The sequence below is a fragment of the Cucurbita pepo genome, chromosome LG08 (genome assembly GCF_002806865.2).
Source record: "Cucurbita pepo subsp. pepo cultivar mu-cu-16 chromosome LG08, ASM280686v2, whole genome shotgun sequence".
NCBI classification, from domain to species: domain Eukaryota; kingdom Viridiplantae; phylum Streptophyta; class Magnoliopsida; order Cucurbitales; family Cucurbitaceae; genus Cucurbita; species Cucurbita pepo.
Genome location: NC_036645.1, coordinates 1,607,824 through 1,628,497, shown reverse-complemented (window position 1 = coordinate 1,628,497; position 20,674 = coordinate 1,607,824). Strand labels below are relative to the sequence as shown.

At 37.0% G+C, this 20,674-nt stretch overlaps 3 protein-coding genes and 1 pseudogene across 3 annotated transcripts; all 4 read right to left on the bottom strand.

The window, feature by feature from the left end:
- Positions 1-1,716: 1,716 nt before the first annotated feature.
- On the bottom strand, positions 1,717-7,352 carry LOC111799935 (DEAD-box ATP-dependent RNA helicase 58, chloroplastic). Its single transcript, XM_023683466.1, has 11 exons — positions 7,057-7,352; positions 6,022-6,447; positions 5,812-5,905; positions 5,591-5,704; positions 5,295-5,420; positions 4,397-4,501; positions 4,077-4,235; positions 3,908-3,976; positions 3,697-3,786; positions 2,536-2,676; positions 1,717-2,038 (listed from the first exon to the last, which is right to left on the bottom strand). Exons 1-11 carry the CDS (start codon positions 7,188-7,190, stop codon positions 1,775-1,777), a joined length of 1,722 nt encoding a protein of 573 aa, XP_023539234.1. The 5' UTR covers positions 7,191-7,352; the 3' UTR covers positions 1,717-1,774.
- Positions 7,353-7,495: 143 nt separating this feature from the next.
- Positions 7,496-10,414, bottom strand: LOC111799936 (3-dehydrosphinganine reductase TSC10A-like). Its single transcript, XM_023683467.1, has 4 exons — positions 9,769-10,414; positions 9,156-9,303; positions 8,539-8,829; positions 7,496-7,917 (listed from the first exon to the last, which is right to left on the bottom strand). The coding sequence occupies exons 1-4, from the start codon at positions 10,300-10,302 to the stop codon at positions 7,910-7,912; spliced, it is 981 nt and encodes a 326-aa protein (XP_023539235.1). The 5' UTR covers positions 10,303-10,414; the 3' UTR covers positions 7,496-7,909.
- A 1,118-nt stretch (positions 10,415-11,532) lies between these two features.
- LOC111799938 lies at positions 11,533-12,920 on the bottom strand. Its single transcript, XM_023683468.1, has 2 exons — positions 12,469-12,920; positions 11,533-12,374 (listed from the first exon to the last, which is right to left on the bottom strand). The coding sequence occupies exons 1-2, from the start codon at positions 12,589-12,591 to the stop codon at positions 12,123-12,125; spliced, it is 375 nt and encodes a 124-aa protein (XP_023539236.1). The 5' UTR covers positions 12,592-12,920; the 3' UTR covers positions 11,533-12,122.
- A 4,250-nt stretch (positions 12,921-17,170) lies between these two features.
- Positions 17,171-19,421, bottom strand: LOC111799937 (annotated as a pseudogene).
- Between the last annotated feature and the right edge of the window lie 1,253 nt (positions 19,422-20,674).

Genomic DNA, 20,674 nt, shown 5'->3' with positions numbered 1-20,674 from the left:
TTTTCGAGAATTTAAGAATGTTTGGCTCATAACCTTAAAACTTTCGAATCAGTGCTAGTTGACATAAACTCGAACTTCGAACTTCGAACTTCTAAGTCCATGCTATGCAGACCCATTAGATTTTCTCGAATTTGACATATTTATGAAGATTCTCCAAAAATATCTCGGGTTACCTACAACGTCTCTTACTAATCTCAGCAGAAACCCTAGTTTTAGAAGTCGGTAAAAGGTCGTTAATCTCATCACAAAGTTGTGTGATTAAATTATCTACAAATTAGTCATGAACATATGTTTTTTATTGCTTAGACTCCGAAAAATACTTAAAAATATGCTGAATAGACGTTGAACTCGACTCACGATTTTAACTGTCGATTAGGGTAGGTTGTGGATGCATTTCCCATGCATTCAGCTCAAACCGTATAAAACTCGAAAGAGTGAGATGGGAGAGGAAACGAACATTAATCACTAATATCGAAAATATTAGTGATATTTTGATTCGATCGATTTCATTTTCGTAACAGAGGATCTTTTATTTTAAAGATGAATATGAATATATCATACAACTAATAGCTTAGAGTTAACGTGAAAGCCAAAATATTAATTAAGGCTTAGGTGACAACGAATCGAGTTCATGTCTCACATTAATTAAAAAAAACCCGTAATTAATTAAGCCCTAAAAGGTGTCCTTTTTGGCCATGTTGCTCCCATACTTTCCCTCTGTTTTTATATAATGGAATCATATGCAACTAATTTTATGTTAAAAAGTATGATTACATAATCACCTTAATCCTAAATTAACAATTAAATATGGTATTAGGTTAAGTTGGGACGACCGAGCTTAAACATTACGGTTAAAAATTTAGAAACTAAATAAAAATAGTCGTGACACACGAGTAAATAAGAAGTACATGAATGAACCAAGACCCGAATAACAAGATGCACCTTCCTTTACCTGTACAGCTACAAAAACTTTATAGTTAAACGTACCGAGCTTAAGAGATTCGTACGTCGAGTGGAGCGTTGTCTGTCAGCTATATATTAACGATCTCGAATCATTAACGGAAAATATTTTAATCGGTTTGGGTTAGGGTCAAGGAGATTCCATGTTCCTCTAGGAATGGAAGGGATAACAATTTGTCCTTTGGAGTTTCCATAGGCTTAGTTTTTCCTTTTTTATATTTTATTATTATTATTATTAAAAATAAATATAAATAAAAATAAACAATTGGTTGACATGCTTTTCAGCTGGCAGAGAATCGGCTAACGTAAGCTTATAACTTAATTTTTTTTTTCCACTTTTAAATCATTTATAAATAAATTAAGAGTGTGTTTTGTTTTATACATTTTTATTTTTATAAACATTAATTAATTTAATTTTTACTATAAAAAATATATATATATTTTTTTTTTTAGATTTAACCAGATTTCTTACTATGATCTAAGAAAACCCGTGTTGATCTATGATGATAGTATAGTGTGTTACTTGGATGTAGAGAATGTCGGGCCATCAAGTATGAAATCCGAATTCTGAATCTTGGGTAGAGTGTCGAAGCCATTTAGTACCGAATCCAAATTATGAATTCTGGGTATAGTGTCGGGGTCATTAAGTACTGAAAATAAAATTTAGACCTATAGTCTATGTATGAACCGATCGTGGAAGATGACGTTTTTGTCACGATTTTTTCTCTGTTCCAAACTAAAAGTAAGATCACTATATGAAATATCAACTCAGGTCAGCATCATATATATGTTGAGGGTTGAAGAAATTCACAATCTAAACAACCAGTTCATCACAGGTAAACAGTAGTTCATTTTCAAACTTTTGCAGAACAAATCTCTCTACTGATGTTATAAGATTAGTAACCATACATTTCTCCTCGGAAAACGGTTTCCTACCTGTTCGTCCAGCTCGATGAAGATAGTCGATGGCAGTTCGAGGTAGATCAAAGTTGTATATATGAGTCGTCTCGGGTAAGTCGATTCCCCTGGCCACTAAGTCAGTTGCTACAATAAGATAACTTCCTCCTTGTCTCACTTCCTGCATTCCAAAACAATCAAGAACAAGTCAACATTAAATACTGAGATTTTGAATACAAGCTTATTCATCTATTGGGTTTCACTCTCCTTTTCCATTTTCTCTCCTTATGCAACAAATATTGAGATATTCGTAGTTCGTTTTTTCTCAATATACAATGTCGTGCTTTGGACTGACCCAATGGACGAAAAGTGATGATATATATATATAGTTATGTAAAGAGTAAACGAGATCAACAATGAACCGTTTCCTACAAATCTGTGAGTGTAAATTCTCTCCGATCATAATTGCTTTAGAGCGAAAGAAAGGAGAATATGCTTAACCTCTATCGGTATGAAAAACGAAGATAATATAAAGGTTCAGAACACATGCTCATTCAAACAGTTAGCTAGAATATCAGATCAGAATCATCAGATATCACATCCCAGTTAAATGATCCTACTGCAGTTCTAACACCGCGCTCAGTTAATGGTTGGAAAAAGATTGCATACTAAGCTTACCGATAGAGAAGCTGCTCGTGAATTGAAATTTACGTCTTCGTCGAGAAGGACGACATCAGAACAACCATCATATGAAGTCTTTAAGAAATCGATCATCAAGGTTGCTGGTGGAATCTTTCCAGCCTTCTTTGATCTCTCTGACTGAAAATAAGAGCTCAGTAAATTGAGCAGAGAAGATAATCCAATGTAACAGGATCAAATAAATTGCATTGGCTTTCTAGAACTAGATTTGCCTCACATCCAGAGTTCAAGACTAAAAAATATGAACCTATGATGGGCATTGATATGTAGCTACAGACATGCTTATAGTTTAATATGATTTGCGATTAAACGTTTTCTCGATTTTAATCTTTCAAGGGCGATAGAAGATGATATTTGGAACCACATTATAAAAACAGCCCATAAGAAAAAAAGATCCTCGATTCATTGACGATTTGTAGCAAATATGATATGGCATAGTAAACCATGAACAATCTGAAAGCTTTAAGCGAAGATAGCTGTGAGATCCCACATTGGTTGGAGAGGGAAACGAAGTTTTCCTTATAAGGGTGTGGAAACCTCTCCCTAGAAGATGCGTTTTAAAAACCTTGAGGGAAGCCCGGAAGGGAAAACCCAAGGAGGACAATATCTGCTAGCGGTGGGCTTGGGCTGTTACAAATGGTATCAAAGTCAGACACCGGGCGGTGTACCAACAAGGATGCTGGGCTCCCAATGGGGGGTGGATTGTGAGATCCCACATCGGTTGGAGAGGGGAACGAAACATTCCTTATAAGGGTGTGGAAACATCTCCCTAGAATACGCGTTTTAAAAACCTTGAAGGGAAACCCGGAAGGGAAAGCCCAAAGAGGACAATATCTACGGTGGGCTTGGGCTCTTACAAATGGTATCAAAGTCAGACACCGGGCGGTGTACCAGCAAGGATAATGAGCTCCCAAGGAGGCTGGATTGTGAGATCCCACATCGGTTGGATAGGGGAACGAAGCATTCCTTACAAGGGTGTAGAAACCTCTCCTTAGAAGACGCGTTTTAAAAACCTTGAGACAAAACCCGAAACGGAAACACCAAAGAGGACAATATTTGCTAGCGACAGGCTTGGGTTGTTACAATAGCAGTTTGAATATTGTACTTATTTATCTCACTTTTAAGGCAATCAACACGAACCTGCTCACTGACAAAAATGATTGCAGACTGAGGTTTATCTGTCAGTAGTACACTCAGGAAGGTTTGGTGTTTTTTGTTCTTGTCACACATCTGTCAAGAAAAAGGTAATATTTAAGCAAGTTACATCTCAAAATGATTAGAAAGAAGAAAGTCTATATCCAGTGAGATGGCTGAGGCTAATTACTTCTGAATGAGCAATAAAATCTCTTACCACAAATCTATGGAGTAGACACGATGGCATGGGCTGAACTGCGTTAATATGAACATGGATTACATTATTCTGCAAGACAAGGAGAGGGAAAGTTCTAAAAAGCAGATAAAACCAATGGCTGAATTGCATCACACATTGGAAGTAACCAAAAAGAAACCCAGATACACACCTTTGTCCACTTCTGTTGTATACATTCCTGAAGAAAATGCCTGTGCTGGGGAATTGATGCACTTGCAAAAACAGTCTGACGATTACTGAACATAGAATATGATGTCAAGATTTTCTTCAGAGAACTAACTTGCTTTGAGGAACTAAACATGAAATCAACCTGGAAAACGAGCGGAAAAAAAACGTCAATTCCTTGAAATAAACGTTTCGAACGAGCTTACTTCATCAGCAGTTTATAGCTACATGACCTTCCAATTACGTGATTTGTCATGAAAGTATGACCCAAAAGCTTACTGAAAATAACTTTTTTTGTGCAAGTACCTCGTCAATTACCAGCACCCTTAGTGAGGCAAGATCAAGAAATCGCCTCTCAACCATTTGACACAAGCTTCCTACTGTTGCCACCAGTATAGAAGGGGGATCTGCCTGAAAATTTTAATATCTCAAACTTACCATCTAGATGAAAACTTCTTTACTATTAACCACAAGCCAAGAAAGTGAAGAGAAAAGGAAAAAAACAATATAAGGTTATGATATCCCACATTGGTTGGGGGAGGAGAATGGGGGAGGAGAATGAAACACCCTTTATAAGGGTGTGGAAACCTTTCTCTAGCAGACGCGTTTTAATGTTTTGAGGGGAAACTCAAAAGGGAAAGCTTAAAGAGGACAATATCTGGTAGCGGTGGGCTTGGACCGTTACAAATGGTATCAGAGCCAGACACCGAACAATGTGCCAGCGAGGAGGCTGATCCCCAAGGGGGGGGGGGGGGGGNAGGACGTTGGGCCTTGAAAGGGGTAGATTTGGTGAGGGTCCCACATCGATTGTAGAAAGGAACGAGTGCCAGCGAGGACGTTGGGCTCTGAAGAGGGGTGGATTGTGATATCCCACATTGGTTGGGGAGGAGAACAAAACACCCTTTATAAGGGTGTGGAAACCTTTCCCTAGCAAACACGTTTTAAAGTCTTGAGAGGAAGCCCAAAGAGGACAATATCTACTAGCGGTGGGCTTGGTCCGTTACAAAGGTCATGTGTCAAACTGAAGAAATTCGAAATGAAACCCGACGATGATGCAATTAGAAGCCAAGACAACATATGTTCTCAACAAGTAATTCAAATTTTTGCAAACCATCTAGCCATAACACTTCTACTTATGAAAATAAACTTCTCCACCAGAGATTTAGTATTAACTATGCATGAAGAAAAGAGACAAATGCAGCACCTTCAACCATGTCTTGTGTCTTCTCAACAAGCCTCCATCTAAAAGAGCCATGACAACATAAGATTTCTGCCCAACTTCATCCGCCGTTGCAGGCTTTGCAGCTAACATCCTAGCAACTTTAGTAACCTGACATCCATTCCACCAGGTCAAATACAACATTACCATCAACATGTAAGAAGCATCAACCAAACACCCCGCCCCCACATTCAGAACAGCAATAGAAAACAGATTTCAGAACTACAGAATGAAAGATAAGTACAAATGAAATTAGTGGAAGATACAAAGTCCAATCTTACTTGAATTCCAAGCTCCCGGGTGGGTACTACAATCAGTGCTTGCACAGCTGATTTTTGAGCGTTGATTACAGAAAATATTAATAGCAAATATGTCAGCGTCTTCCCAGAACCTGTCTAGAAGGATAAGAGTAAGCAAAGAACCATATACAGAATTTACACAAACAAACAATACTAAGCATCCACTTTCTGCAGGAATTTTCCTTGAAATACATAGATTTGACCTGCGCATGAAGCACGCAATCCCGACCAGAAAACAGAACTGGAAGAGCTTGCCTCTGCACACCAGTTGGGGCGACAAATCCAATTTCCTCAGCTCTACATCATTTTAGAGAAGAAAATTAAGGGAAAAGAAAACACCCCAGAAGAGATATTGTTAGAAATGATAAACTAAGAAGGAACCCACAAGATATGGAGGTAATATGGATACTTACCTGTCCAATATATGATCGGGAACATATCCATTACAGATCTCGCGGAGAGTGGAAGCCTCGAAATTAGAATCGACGGCATTGTTTAAAGAAGATGAGCTCATAAATGCTTTTGGAGGCCTAAATTTGGGGGTGGAGCATATGGGTCCATTGCTATTGATAAGGTTTGGTAAATAAATTGGATAGCGGCGTTCAGATGAGACGGGCAGCCAAGGGGGAGGAATTTTGGTAGACGGAAGAAGCGTTGCGGCCATTGGAAATGGAATGCCGCGCCTACGCAATACAGGATGGGTTATTAAGGAGGAAAGAGGAGATGAAGAAGATGAAGAAGATGAGGGTGTAAGAGAAATGGGGAGTCGGGTCGTAATGGAGAGTTTCCGGCGCCGGTGGTGAAGCAACCGCCGTCTTGCTTCTGCGAGCGGCGGGGCACTGTGGAACCCAACCGTCTCAAATAAGTTCAGAAGGGTATTGGATAAGGTAACATTTTGGGTAAATTATCACATTTTTTAACTTTTTTTTTTACAAAAAAAAAAAAAAAATAATAATAATAATAATAAATTGATTTTTATTCATATGATTTGGTTTTGACTTAATGAATTACATTTTTTTATTTGCTATTTTCAAAATTAAGTTTATAGAAACATTTACTTCATACCAATGTTTTAAATTTTTTTAATAAAAAAAACTATAAAAATGATTTTATTTTTGAATTTGTTGATAGGTTAATTGAATTGATTATTAATTCTTAAAATACATGATTTTTGAAAATTTTAATTCCGTAAAAAAAAATATATTTTTCATTAAATTTTGACTAAAAAATTTATGGTAAAGGATATAATTGCAACCGGTAAAATAGTGGTATATGTGACAAATTTCAAGTACACTCTTGTACTTAATTTCGATAATGTATTTTATCATCGAAAGTTTCATTTTAAACTTAGTTTATGAACTAGAAGTGAGCAAACCGAACCGAAAAATCGATTTGGCTAGTTGAAATCGACATAATTGACGTAACATGAGCTTAGTCAATAAGGCTACCTGCACGTATAGACAATACTAGAGAGAAACTTGTCGATCCCCAAGTACGGGCTATCAGACATAACTGACGGGCTCTGATGCATGCTTTCCTGTAAAAAAAACAATGGCATTTCCTTCGTAAAGGTACACAACATAATCCTAACTTGCCTTTACAAAGGTCAAGTTATCATGGTTGAATGAGATTAGATTTCAGCCCATGTTCATATAGGGGCTGAATTTAGAAGACTTATTTCCCAAGTCCCCACTTTTCATTTAACACTTAACTATGAAATTGATATTAGAAATAACAGTCAATACAGAGAATCTTATCTAGAATTGAAATCCCTCCATCTCCAGCTGCTTCCTGTCAAATTAAAAGAAGCAAGCAAGAATTGTAATAGACTAGATATGGTTTTGCAGTGGCGTTGGCGTACGCCTAATTGTCAAATAACACAACTAATTTGCGAAGAAAAATCTCTTATTCTGCCGTTTGTAGTAAGATAAAAGCTCATAAAGGTCCAAACTTCCTTCACATGATCAAATTCAACTCCCCCCTATGGCATACAGTAAGAAAAGATACCCTAACAAGTTGGGATGAAAATCCAGTTCCTACAGCTGCTGATCTACCTTAAAAAAACATGAGAGAAAAAGAGTAAACAACCGTGAAAGCCTTACTGTCAAACTGAGGGAAGAGAGAGAACTGCTACTGAATCAGTCATCCCTGACCTTTTGCCTACCAAATATTGAACTAGTGTTCGACTTATCAGAGCGGGCTCGAGCCTTTACTTCCAGTTGTTTAAGAATTCAGAGGAGAGAACTTGGAGCTAATAACCATGAATGAAAGAAATTGTCGAGAAAAAACCAGCCGTATCTTCTAGGTTCCTGGCAATAGGACATAGATAAGGTTACTCAACAAATGGCTTGAAGTTACAGTCAGATAGAGAAATGCAAAAACAAATGCAATATATGCAAGTCGAGCCATTTTCTATCAATGAGCAAACTGAAAAGACAGTGTCAAGTTCCAGGATTATCCAGATATTTGTCACTTGTCGGCATTAGGCACAAGTTCACGTGTTGAACGTAGGTAACTGGTTAATTCACTGCATAGATCAGCCTTAGACACGTTGTAACAGACATTGAGGGTATAAGAATTTAAGGCAAAAGATATGATAATTAGTATACTGATGTAATATGACATTCAAAATGGAGTGAGTTTAGAAAGGCAGCTGACGAGAAATCAGGAAAACAAAGCCACTTGCATCGTCATATGCTAGAAATTAGACGACAAAGAAGATTGTGATCTTAAAAAAAAAAAAAAAAACAAGAACCTGTGATAGCATAACTGTGTAATTCAAAATCTGATTAGTTTTTTATACCAGTTTGACTGCATTTTAACCAGATCTCTTGCGCAATAATGAGTGCCATAAAAGAAACAATTATAGTACTTACATTAATCAAGGGATTGAACAAGCTCATAGTTTCATCACTTGAATGAATACTTACTTTTTTTCTGTGCATGCCATTTTTGAATACTATCATACCAAACCCATTGAAAACACAAGCCCACAATCCTTATTATCCCAGCAGTAACAACTTCAAGGAATGCCATCAAGAAAGATCTCTGAGGAGATAAGCCAGCAGTTGCTACGGACAATAATGCTCCTTCAAAGTTGCAGGGAATTATAAAGCTACCAGATTTAATGCCATTCAAAGCTTTTTTGGCGACTAACTCAGCTTTCATCCTGCCTCCTCCAGCGGCAATGATATTGGTCAATTCAGGCCTTCTCTTTTCCTCTGCGATTAAGGATATGTAACTTTTAAAAGGAGAAACAAACTAAAAAAAGATCCTATATAATAAATTGAAGGATTTCTGTCAATGCAACCTTCAAAATAGCATATAACCTGAGATATCCAAAAAAGAGGGCTACTAGCTCAAATAAATCCTAGCCGTGTAATAGCCTAATTAGTTTATCTTTCAAACATTTACCTCATATCCTAACCGAAACCAATGGGCTGAAAACTGAGCTAAAAAATCCAACCCACTGAGTAAATATTGAAACCCTGGTTGAGGACTAGCAGAACAATACAATAAGGTAAACCAGGTCTTGCTTTATACATACCTTCTACTAATCCAGGAGTGTCAGTGTCTGGAGGGAATATAAGAGAAATATGTATGTTATCTCCTATAACCTCCTGTTGCAAGGCTTCTGCCAAACCACGAAGCCCAAACTTACTAGCTGAATACGCCGTGTAGCCATAAACACCCACCTACTCATATTTACAATAGGAATTCGTGAGTAAAGGATTACCACTTCTACTGAATTTTCAACTCAGCGAGTGTCTGCACGTTATCAATGTCATTAAATTGACCCTAACAATCGAAGAAGTTCACTCTAGAGAAGTAGTTTGGCACTTGGCAACACTTTTTCTATTTGTACTTAATCAAATGCTTCCTCTCAAACCATTCAAAGTATTTTTATACTATCAAAAAGACTTGAGGTGATTAAACACTATGACTATGACCAAGCACACCCTATATACTAGCAGTGAACAATCTATGCGCCTCAATTCGCCCTCCTTTATGTGTGCGCACATAATTTACTCGCATACCTCATACCACCATGAAAGCTCATTAATTGACCCTTCAACATGATAAAGCGTCTCACTTGAATATTAAAAAAATAATCAATGCAATTGCCCAATAAAGTAGAAAGCAGATAGAAACACAACTACCTGACCGGCCTGAGAAGACATGAGAGCGATCGAGGCGGGTCGACGGTCTACTCTATTCTTCATCGTAGGCAGGGCAGCCTTAATCATGTGAAATGCGCCCAACAAATTAACATCTAACATGAATTTCACCTCATCCATATCTTGCTCTGCCAGCTCCTGAGGTACGAACACGCCTTGATTCACAACAAGAACGTCAATCGGCCCTGCTTCATCTACAGCCTTGGAAATAGCATCGTAATCTCGAACATCGGCAGCGAAGACCGCCACATCAATACCAGTGGAGAGTCTGATTGCGTCCTTCGCTTCCTCGAGCTTCTTGAGAGATCGCGCAAGAATGGAGACTCGCGCGCCCTCCGATGCGGCCTGGTGGGCCAACGCAAGCCCGATTCCGCTCGATCCGCCGGTAATGAAGACATGGCGATTCTTCAAAGGAATGTTAACGGAGCGAGGACGAACAATTAGGTATAGGAAAATGAGTAGTGCAAGAGGAAGAAGAAGAACCAGAGAGATGAAGGCGTAATTGAAGTCCGCCATTGATGGAAGCTTCCTAGTGGAGAAGTAAACGAGATTTATTGGTTGGTTCCTTTCAATTTGGACAAACAGACCTTTTCTTCTTCCTCTTTGTTTTCGTCGGCAACACGTCGACGGAAGATGCTCATTTATGAAACTAATTAATTATAAAATGAATATTTATTTTCATCTAAATTAATAAAAATATTATTAATATTTTCAAATTTCAAAAATATAATTTTTATTTTAAAACACTGTCAGCCTAACAGCTAACCAGACAATATCTACTAGTAATGAGCTTAGACGGTTACACTCACTTTTTTTTTTTTAAGTGCACTGAGTTCGTTCAAGCTCTTTTTACACATCTTATTCGAAGAGCAGAACCATACTAATACTCGTTCTTTATTTCATTTCTATTGAGTCGTAATTATTTTTTTTATTTCAATTTAATATAGCAGTGTTTTGTTTAAGTAAAAATTAGGAGTAACCGCTAAATGAGCTTCACCCAATTAAATAATTTGCAGTACTAGGTTCGACCTTGCCATAATGATCGTAAACAAAAAATTAAGTTAAAATAAATAAAACAAACCTAAGCTTGAAAGAAAAAACGTAAAGGTTAAAAACTCAAATATTTTAGTCGAGAGTAAATATTTTATGTCGGTTAAGCTATGCTAAACGATGCCCTCACTAATTATGAGAAGCTCGATCTCCGAAATAAAGATTCTCTGACCATGACCATTGAGAATAAGATTCGTGACCCCATTCCACCCCTTTTACCATCCGTCTAGTTCGGTAAGGCTTACTTTATATAATTAAATTTTTAAATATAATAATAAAATCCATCAAAGATTCCCAACAAAAAAAAATGAAAATAATAATAATAATCTATATATATATATATTTATTTATTTATTTATTTATTTATTCTAATGACACCAGTTGGATCACATGCTAGTTCCCTTTTATGGGCAATTAATTTATAAAAGATAAAAAAAATAATAAAAAAAAATATTATATTCCAACTTATTAAATAATAGTGGTGGGGTTCTCTCCACATCCACAAAAACTAATTAATTAAAAAGAAAATTAATTAATTCAATTTGTTTGATTTATTTATTTATTTTATTTTTATCTTTTTTTTTTCATCCGTTTTGTCAATATTCAATGCATTGTAATAAAAATATAATTTTGGAGTTATCCACAAAATTAGCTTAAAAACAAAAAAAACAAAAAAAAATCATGGGTTTATTTTACTTATCACGAAGAACTAATAATCATATAATTTAATCAGTAACGAAATGGGTTACATAATTTAATTATAACTCGATTCAACCGGTAAAAACATATAGATAATTCTCGAGATCTAGTCAAACATAATAATTGTCGAATCCTCGAGTTAATGCCTCGCGAATCCTTCTCTCTCATCTGTCTCTCTGTGAATATGTTTTTAGAGAACTTTAGCTTTCTTTGCAACAGAGATCCAGCTATCCAAACATGACGGCTCATGTGCCACTGCATGGCTGCCAGTTAAGAGCATATTACAACACAAATTCAGACTCATCTCAGCTTTTGCAGTCGAGATTCGAGTATTTCGTATCTTGAGTTATGTTCGGATTGACGATCTTGTAAGGAACGCCACGAGACGAACTCTTTCTCTCATGAACAAGAACCTTAGGTTAATTAACCTTCCAATGGAACACATAAACCAATGAAAACCCAGTAATTAATAGAGCTAATACTATAGCTTCTTCCATGTACAGGCATCACCATACTTAAATATTTGGTGAAAGAATTATTTTTTTAATCTAAATTCTGATACCCTTTTCCTCAAATTCCTCGAATCCTTAACCCTTTTTGGGATGCAACGAATTGTTGTTGGATACTTGTGAGTTCACATCAATAGCGATTGGAAACTGTCGGTTTGCCTTTATGTTATTGTATCTTCCACGCCTCTGTTTTCTTGCAGGCTGCAAAGACCGAGGGATGAACACGCCGGTGCCTTTGCTTACGCCACTGTAGGCAGCGACAATAGCAGCGGCAGCTTGGTCATGCACCGCCAGTGGCCGTGCAGGCTGGTGGCCTCCATGAGCGAGAGCCTGCAGATTGATCGAGCTTGTTTGAATTCACAGGCACAAACAGAGAGACTAAAAAAGCATACCCAAATGAATGAGATTTGGAAAAAGGAAGTACCTGAAGAGAAACATGGGGATGATGAGGGAGAGGGTCTTCGTTGTCATCCATGAGAAGAAGAGAGAGCTGTCTGCTTAAATCAGCGAAGAACAAATCATCTTCAAGTTCCAAAGCTACTTCCATGTTGTCTATACTCAGAGCTACAAAAGAACTAAATACAGAACTTATAGTGTTATACACGCACACACTTGGCTGAGCAAGCGAGAGAAAGAAGATATATAGAGTTTAGAAAGGGGGGGAAAAGGGAGTGATGGGTGAGTCAAAACCACATTGGCTGAGCATGTGAGATGGTGGGTCATTAGCCACAGCTGGCCAATCTGTCTAAAACTTTAAGAGACCCCACAAGAATCATTGCATTGTGTTATCCAGCTGGGGAAAAGATGAGGATCGTTTGCCGGCAAAAATCTTCTCCAAAAACAAACCACCATCTAAATTTGGTTTAAATCTTCAGCCCACTTGGGTTTGTGCTAATTTATGTGAGACCCCACGTCGAACTAAGTGTGTGGAAACCTCTCCCTAATAGACGGTAGCTCGAAAGAGAAAACTCAAAGAGTACAATATCTATTAGCGGTGGACTTAGGTCGTCAAAGTAAATCTGATTAGTATGTGAACATAACCTCAGGTATCTATGATAAGTATTCTAAAAGGCAATAAATTACCTGTATGGTCGTACATGGGAGAGGATCTATCAGGCTCTCAACTAGCTAAGCTAAGTCATTGGTACTCATCCGTGCATCTGTGTGTTGTTTAAGACCATCAGTTCAGCAGTCGTCGGGCATCTCTTTCGCGGGGCCAGCTGCATTACAGGAACATAAACAACGTCGAAGAAACGTTTGGCTCATAGTTTTAATAAGCCAACGATTCTGATTAATCTTTTTATGGTCGAAATATCCAAACCTTATCTATAACCCAAACATCTCAATTCGTAGACAGACTGTTCAGGAAATCCATAAGAAGCTTAACACAGAAAAGGGAAAGGGAATCAAATCTCTCCTCAACAATCAACTACAGAGATAATTGAGTGAACATGACATATTGCGACTCGTTAAAATCCATATCACTATTTTCATCCACTAACAGTGAACCCAAATGAGCAAAGTACTAAACTATTAATTGTGGTAGTAGTAAAGTTACTGATTTTCACTCGGTTTGCTAGCTGGTTGAGGGACCCTCCATGTTTGCTACCCAACTTCTTGTGTATTGGAGGCCTCACAAGGTGGTGTTAGATGGAAGAGCTCATTCTTTCTACTATAGCAATAAATGTTCATATCAGTAACACCTCTTGGCTTCTCCTATCATTGCCTGTCTTCAACAAGCAAATAGATCAGATTTGGGATCACCAGCTGGTGAGGGAATTCATTATAAGCATGTTACATAAAACAGGAGGGTGGGGGGAAGGCCAAAGTAAAAACAGTAAATTTTGTTTTCCCTTCTCTCTTGTACTTAACTAGATAAAAGAAATCTTCCCAACTCGGACTACTAGAACAGTGTTCAATATACAAGCAGCAACAACAAAATTGATACCCATGTTTCCCTGATATGCCAACTTGAGATATCGTAAGCATAGCTCAATAAGTTAAGGTATATATCTTCGACCAAAAGGTCATACCCACACCGCTAGGGATGATCTTCTAACAGGTCATGAACTGTTGTTTCGTGAAAATTTAAATTAGGAGTACGTCAAAGAATTCTCAAGATCTGAAATTTAGTAACAGAGCAACAATTGAAATACAAAATGAATATAGCGGTATGTCCATAACACTGCATATAACATGTAGAGATGGCATAAAAGCTAAAATAGCCGACCTTTTGTAAAGTAATTCAAGTATCCAGCTCAATAAGAACACCTGGACCACAAACAAGACAAGTCCTTATCTTTTACAAACTCTCACTTTAGTGTGGAGACCTTCTGCACCATTATATCTGGAAATGGATCACTTGACATTAAATTCTATGCACTTGGAAATTAAGTGCATAAATAAAAGGAAGTAATGGAACAATATCAAAGGCTATCAGAAATGCAAGCCTAGCACTTGGAAATTTGTTGCATTGAAAATGGTCTCATTCACCGCAAGCCTAGCTTCAACTTGTCATAAAAACTTAATAAATAAATAAAAATAGTTACAAGGGTGTGGAAACCTCCCACTAGCAGATACGTTTTAAAATTTTTGAGGGGAAGCTCGAAAGGGAAAGTCCAAAGATGACAATATCTGCTAGTGGTGGGCTTGGGCTGTTACAAAATAGTATCAGAGCCAAACATTCAGTGGTGTGCCAACGAGGACGCTGGCCTCCAAAGTGAGTGGATTGTGAGGTCCCACATTGGTTGGATATGGGAACGAAGCATTATTTATAAGAGTGTGAAAACCTCTCCCTGGTAGACACGTTTCAAAAACCTTGAGGAAAAACCCAAAAGGAAAATTCCAAAGAGGACAATATCTGCTAGCGGTAGGCTTGGGCCGTTACAGACACAATCTTCAATGTTTCCAGTGGACATGCAGCTGATATAATTGCATTAGTGGAAGCAATAGCAGGTATGATATTCTTCACAACGCCCATAAACAACATTGAGAGAATATAAATCCGATATAGATGCATTTCTAACAACAAAGCAGTTATTATTTACCCACTAAAAGACAATCACAAGTTAAGATCAAACTAAGAATAATAATAAACCGTCAACACATATCAGTTCAGTGAAAATTCCAAGACTAATATGTACCTGCGTTAGTGAATATGTAACTCTCGGAATTCAAGAAAGCTCTGCTCTCTTAACAGCCTATAGATGTGGGAAGATCAAGAAGAAGTTTAAAATCACTAATAGGAATTTCCAAACCCTATAGGAATTTGTGTACCTCATTGTAAACCCATTTCATGTGTTCAAAATTATCTGGATCAAAAGTTTCCCAACTATGAACCTAAAAGAAAGGTATTGGAAATTCCAGAAGGGGCGCACGTTCACAATCCTCGATGAAAAGTATAGCAACTTATATATTACCTCATCTAATTTGATTAGATGGGCATACTCGATACAATGAGCAGCAGTTCTTAATTGTTTCCTCATCTATCATTTGGTTTAATTGTTTCTTGTAATGGAAATATGGGTATCAGCTTCAAGCGTACAAGGATTCATCGAATTCATAGAACCGGTGCAGATTTTACACTTGAAACGTAAGGAAAAAAAAAAAAAAAACACTACGCATAGAACCGTGAAAATCGTTGGAACCTGAAGAGAAACTGACGATTGAGATTTGTAACTTCGATGCGATCCATGTTAATGACTTCCAGATTCCGAAAACCCGACAAAGGTAAGTCTTCCGACGCTCCATCTCCAATGACCAACACTTGAACGTACTGTTGAAGATCATCCCTCAACTGTAATTCAAATCAACTTAAGGCGCAAGACGATTGCAGACTATGTACTGAACACAAGGTATTTGAAGAAATGTCGGAGAGAAGAAGAGGAAGGACCCACTCGGGAACATGGGCGCCAATGAGGTTACCGGGCCTATGTAGGAGCTTGTAGAGGTCCCTTTTTTTTTTTTTTTTTAGATTATTATTATTTACTTTTATAATCTTTTTCTTACGTAATAAATACTTTAGATGTATCTGTTTAACTCGGAGGGAATCCCCGTCGACCTTGCAGAATCGAAGATAATTTTCCATAGGATGGAGTTGCAGATGGAGTTCGTGATGCTTTCGACCACGAGAACGACTCATTTCTGTTGCAATGGGAATGAATATCGCTTAATGAGTAGACAGTTGGAAGTGTAATGTCAGTATAGTAGGGGAGGAGGAAAAGATAGATTGAAGAATACTCGGGGAGCAGAAGGTTCTAATTTTCCTTAGGATGAAGTTACTAATACTGGTTTTCGTCATGTCGAGAGCTAACCAATTGATGTAAATCCACTGTCTGGAATGCTGCCTTCATCGCTATGTTTGGACTTCCCCTCTAAAGTTCTAAAACGTATCTACTAGGAAGAGGTTTCCACACAATTATAAATAACGTTTCGTTCCACTCTCTAACCAATGTGGGACCTTACAATCCACTCATTTGGGATCTAGTGTCCTTGTTGGCACATTGTTCTGTGTCTGGTTTTGATACCATTTGTAACAGTCTAAATCCACCGCTAGTAGATATTGTCCTCTCTAGGCTTTCCCTTTCAGACATCCACTCAAGGTTTTTAAAACGCGCCCACTAGGGAGAGGTTTCAACACCCTTATAAACAATGTTTCGTTTTCCTCTCTAATCGATATGAAATCTCACAGACCGAGTCTAAGAACATCTGAAGAAGAATCAAACAATGCCTGGACTATGCTTATGCTACTCTAGCTCACTGATCCTGCAACTATGCTTATGCTACTTGTGACATGATTGTTCATCACGGTAAAATCTTTGGCTATACTACAAATTTCAACACCAGTTTCTATACTTTCTAATATTCAAACCTGCTTCCAAACTAGACTGTGAGTGTCATGTAGTAGGAACAACAGCAAAGGTAGGGATGGCTATGGACCTAATGCTATAACCATAGACAAAACTTGCTGTTCTATTGCTCTATTGGTCCTCGCAATACATATCATAATTTAAGATTCTTGTCTCTAAATTTCAGCATTTCACAGCATTGCATCATGGTTGTGGTTCAAATGTCAATGACACCCACATTTGATATGAACAAGTGGTTGAAAATGGCAGAAACACAAGTGGTGGGAAATTCAACTCTATTTTATAGAATAACAAAGGATAATTCTACAAAAGCCACGACTTTATTGCACCAAAAGCAAAAGGGCTTTACATCAGAGTAAAAGCAAAGAAAAACACACCCATCTTCCACTGTTCAGCATAAGCATGCCAACTTTGTCGGTTGGGCATCCAATCCACCGCACACCCATCTGCATTCTCAGCCACAAATTAAACACAATTATATGAAATCTCTTCACCATGTGGCCGCCACAGCTGCAGGGCCCTCCACCTGACAAAGAACATCAACCAAAAAAAGTGTTAAGATCTTAGGCATGTAGTTTAGTGATATGATTGATTGATTGTTGTGAATCTCAACCAAATTACTTTGAATGTTGCACCCCAAATCTCTTCCTCATTAGCAGGAACAGCAGTGATCTTGTTCTTAGGATTCTGATAGCATCTCAGTTCACCAACTGCTNGCTGTAGATAAGAAACACCCTGCAGAATCCAAAAACAAAACGCTTCATTATCGTTACAGAACAAGTTAATTGATACACACAGAGCTCGAAAGGGGTTCTAATCTACCTTGAGGGAAAGAAGCAAGTGATTTCCCGCAAGAACCCTTGAGAAGATCGGAGTTATCGGAAAAGGCGACATAACCATCGGCGGTGATTCCCCAATACAACGGAACCTTCCCATTCCGATCCTGTCAGAAATCGCAGAACAAAAACCCTAATTACTCAATGAATCTCGATGAAACCGATTGAAAAAAGCAACAAAATAGGGCTTACAGAAGCGACGAAGAGAGTGGAGGTGGACTTGTCGAAGACGATGAAGGCGAAACTGCCGCTGAGATGGCCGACGACGTGGCTCGGCGGGTATGGGGCCCGGTCACGGAGGGCCTTGTAAGCTTCGATGACGAGAACCACCTCGTTCGCCGATTTGGCTAGCCCGTATTGTTGCCTCAGGCTCCCCAAATTGTCCAGAACGCCCTCGAATAAACAGAAGATGTCGTCCTTCACCGCGAACGATCTGTCGTCCGTAATTAATTAGTTTTTTAATTTTTATTTCTTTGTCAAAATATTACATTTAAATTTAAAAATTATTTTAATTTGAATTTCAAGGGTTAAATAATAATAATAGTAATAATTTCTTNTTTAAAAATTAATTTAATTTGAATTTCAAGGGTTAAATAATAATAATAGTAATAATTTCTTTTTTTTTTTTTTTTTTTTTTTTTTTTTNAATACTAATTTTATGTAAAAAAAAAATTAACTAGTTTTATTAAAAATACAAAATTAAAAAATAATATTTAATACTACATAGTACATTTTCATTAAAATACTAAAAAGTTCAATTATGATAATTTTTATAAGTCAATTTAAAAATCGCTAAATTCGTAAAATGATTAATGGCCAATAAATAAATTGTTTTTAAGAAATAACAATTATTTAAATGGGTATTTATTTCAATCTAACTCATAAATGCATAATTATAAAATAATTACTTTATGCTATTGGTCTATGGATAACCTTACGGATAAGGACAAAATTAAACACACGTGTCAATATGTCAGTGGGGGCTTGTCAGACAAATCTAGCCCAGAGAGAATCCAGTGAACCTTGATCGCACGTGCCAGTCACGATATCCACGCGATCAACAAAATCGCAGCCATTCAATATTCTCTCTAATTTTTTTCACCAAAAAATGAATTTTAATTTCTGAAAACTTAATAAATTTGAGTTTTATTCGCCGCCGACAGAGAACATCGGCCGTTCCGACACATTTTCCGTCGGTTTCCTTCTAGTTATGGATTAATTAAAGGTAGAAATAGTAATCTAATCCTACGGTGGAGATTTGAATAACTAGAAGCCCCGTGGTCATGGGCCGTCTGATTTCCGATCAACCGAATAAAACGACGTCGTAGAGGGGATGGAAATTACCGTGGGGTCAAGAGGGATTCACTTTGGTGAGTGTAGGCCAGGTGGACATGATCCCCGACCTGCACCGACACGGCGGAGGAGTTGGTGTCGACGAAGCGGTTGAGGAGAGTGGCGGAAGTGGTTTTGGGCGACGGCGTACGGCAGCCGGCGGCCACTAACTCGTCTGGCGGCGATATGATGGAGCTGCTGAATACTCCCAGCATGGTTACTTTCAAAAATAAAAATAAATAAATAAATAAAAACAAAACCCAGAAGGGTTCTTATGGATTAATTGATGAAGGTAGAAATATTAGAAGCTCGGGAGCTGGATGGACGATGGCTTGGCTTGTATGGCTTATATAGGAGACGATGAGGGTACTTTCGTCATTTCACTGTTGGGTGCTATTTTTATTTTATTTTTAATTTTAATTGTTTTGTTCCGGTGGACTGAGGAGGTAGGCAGCCAAGTGTAGAATGAGATGGAAATTTGGCGGGGGTGGGACCCACCTAATGGCGATTATTCCAGGGTGTGAGGATGATGACGTGGAGGGAACGGCAGACACCACTCTGATTTTATTTTGTGGGTTTTGCCCTTCTTCTTACTCCACGCGCCATCCACGTCGGAGCTACGTGTACACGTGGACGAAGCTCCAAGGAAGAAAGAAAAAAAAATCTAATTTAATATCGACATAAATTAAAATAAATAGTTTTTTTAAAATTTAGTTGCATATGTGACACTAAGGTTATGAGAGGGATTAAATTGGAAACAATTTTGTATAAGGAAAAAATAATTTTATAATTTATGGGAAAATGATAACCATGGTTAAGTGTTAGTGGTCAACTTTCTTAACTCCAAACTTAACCCTAATTAAATAGCCACGTGGCTTAGCCATGGTGGAATTTTAAGTACAAAAACCACCTTGGATTGGAATATTTTCCATAATATATAATATTAAACATAAAATTGATTAATCTGAATTTTTTATCTAATAAAACATTAAACTTACTATAATCTATTAAATATTAAATTAAATATTTTTTTACTTATTATATATTTTCCAAAATTTAAGGATTTACCTTTGCTTTTAATAGAAAAATTAACACCAACCTATGAATTACTTTATTTATTTATCAGATATCTAATTAATAAAAAATAAAATTAAAATATTTAAGAGTAAAAACACACAACAAAGAAAAAGAAAAAAAAAGGTTGGGTAATAATTATTTCAACGAATTATCAAAATCCAATCATTCATCCAACATAATAAATAACAAATAATTTATAACAATAAAAGAGGAGGAAAAATAACACTTTTTGGGTGCAAAATATCTATTAAACAATAAATTATTTTGGAAGGGCTCGTGAATTTATTTAAATTTTTTCGTAAAATATCTATTTATTTATTTTCAAACGATTAATTACAACTCAATTTTAATATATAGTATAAAATATTAATATTTTATAAAATAGGGGAGGAATGGAGGAATGAATAATGAAATATATATATATATATATATATATANCAAAATATTAATATTTTATAAAATAGTGGAGGAATGGAGGAATGAATAATGAAATATATATATATAAACCAACCAATTT